The sequence below is a fragment of the Limulus polyphemus genome, unplaced genomic scaffold (assembly GCF_000517525.1).
Source record: "Limulus polyphemus unplaced genomic scaffold, Limulus_polyphemus-2.1.2 Scaffold2165, whole genome shotgun sequence".
NCBI classification, from domain to species: domain Eukaryota; kingdom Metazoa; phylum Arthropoda; class Merostomata; order Xiphosura; family Limulidae; genus Limulus; species Limulus polyphemus.
This window is the reverse complement of record NW_013667775.1, coordinates 51,788-53,672: the sequence shown is the minus strand read 5'-3', so window position 1 is coordinate 53,672 and position 1,885 is coordinate 51,788. Positions and strand designations below refer to the sequence as shown.

At 28.8% G+C, this 1,885-nt stretch overlaps 1 protein-coding gene across 1 annotated transcript in view; it reads right to left on the bottom strand.

The window, feature by feature from the left end:
- Positions 1 to 1,885, bottom strand: part of LOC106466135 (ras GTPase-activating protein nGAP-like) — a 48,104-nt gene that overhangs the window by 18,865 nt on the left and 27,354 nt on the right. Inside the window, exons 8-9 of the mRNA XM_022394095.1 lie at positions 1,124 to 1,178; positions 234 to 351 (exon numbers count right to left, since the gene is read on the bottom strand). Of these exons, the coding sequence (XP_022249803.1) occupies positions 234 to 351; positions 1,124 to 1,178 (173 nt within the window). The remainder of the gene's footprint in view (positions 1 to 233; positions 352 to 1,123; positions 1,179 to 1,885) is intronic.

Here is a 1,885-nt window from a genome sequence, read left to right as displayed (position 1 = left end):
AATCAATTAACAAACGGAGACGTAACAGTATATAAAATTGTAACTTAGACTGTTGAGAATTTTATAATATTTATTTTTTAATACTTCTGAGTTGAACAATGTTCCTTAAAGGTATCTGGTGTCAGCTGTCCAGAAGGTAAACAAATATGATACAAGAAACTGAAATTATTCATGGATTTACAAAAGTATGGGAATGACGATGCCATACTCCTTTAAAGGTTACTTTAACTCACCTGTAAAAACTCCTTATAGTAAGACAATGGAAGGATGTCTATTGCTTGGAACTGTGCTTTGATCCTTACTGATGGAGTATCTTTATTACTCAAACTTTTCTCCATCACAACTTGATACCTGTCATAAAGAATTATCAGAAGTTTCTTAAGTAAATGCTGACAATATTAATTAACCACTAATGGAATAACTTTAGCTTTTAAAATCATAGATTTAAGTTGAAATGAAAAAAAGGCGATGTTAACGTAACACAAATGTTCATTTCCAGATAACCCAGTAAATTTACTTCTACTATGAAGCTGTCTGTGGCTGCATATGGTTTAAGTACAAAACCAAGGCATATCTGTCAAGTAATTCAACTTGTACTTATTTTAACTGTTTTAGTAGAAAATCATATATATCAATATAACTGGACAACAAATGCAATATTTCAGTTTTTGAAATCCAGGGAAAACAAAGTGAAATAAATTAGTAGTTTAAAATATGCAGAAATTAGCTAGATATTTTTCTTCACAGAAGCCAAAAACATAAAAAAAAACCTTTAAGATTACTTTTTACATTTTTCTTGTACTAAAAAGACTTTAAAAATTTTACATACTGTAAAATATTACATTTCAATTAAAGAACAAAATCATGAAAGTGTTATTTATCTATGATTATAAAGCATAACACATGGTACACAAAATATAGAAAATAACTATCTCATTATGATTATATACTATAAAATATGTTAATAACAAACAATCTCTGTAAGTGTAAGTCAAACATATTGCCCCCTACCCCGAAAAAACAAGAAAACAAAGTTCTAGAATTATATAATTCAATACAAAGTGATACTAAAGTAAAACAATTAGCGGGATTTGTTTTCTAGATTCAAGGTAGCTCAACTCACCATTTCTCGATCATGTGCCTACTGTTTACATTACTAACATGAATCTGCACTGTACCTGTCACAAAGAAGTAAAAAGAGCATGTAACAAAAACTGAAATGGTGGAATTAGTTAAGAACCATTGACAATTTTTATAATTAACCACACAAATGTAAATACCATATACTATAAGAATGGGGGAAGGAGGGTCATGGCATTTTTTTTTTATTATTATGCTAATAATCTGCTTCACTTTTGATTTACCACATGAACACTTAAAACATTCAAAGTTTGGTACAATTATGTTGTCTCCTGGCAACTAGTTAATTTTGGTATACTTACATCACTTGTAATGTTCAGTATAACATATAAAACACGTAAAACCTTCATCGTCAAGTGTAATATTGACAAAACATAAAACACTTCAAAAATAAAAAAATTACGTACGTGAATTCTGTTGCAAGTGAGTTTAAAATATACCATGAAAACTTTACTATTGTCAATACATGAACAAATGTATGCATATTTGAAGAGTGGTCTGTTCTTCATTGAAAGCATTATCTTTGGGCCATTTTATTTTTATAATGGTTTTGTAGTGATTACTTTACCTCCAAATGAATGTATATGTAATATGTCTAATCATAACAGAATGAAAAATTTGAATGGGGTGTGCTACATACAAACTTAACAAAATAATAACCATGATAATATGTAATATATTTTGTACAACAGATCTGTGCCACATTTGTTTGTTTTTGAATTTCGTGCAAAGTTACACAAGGGCT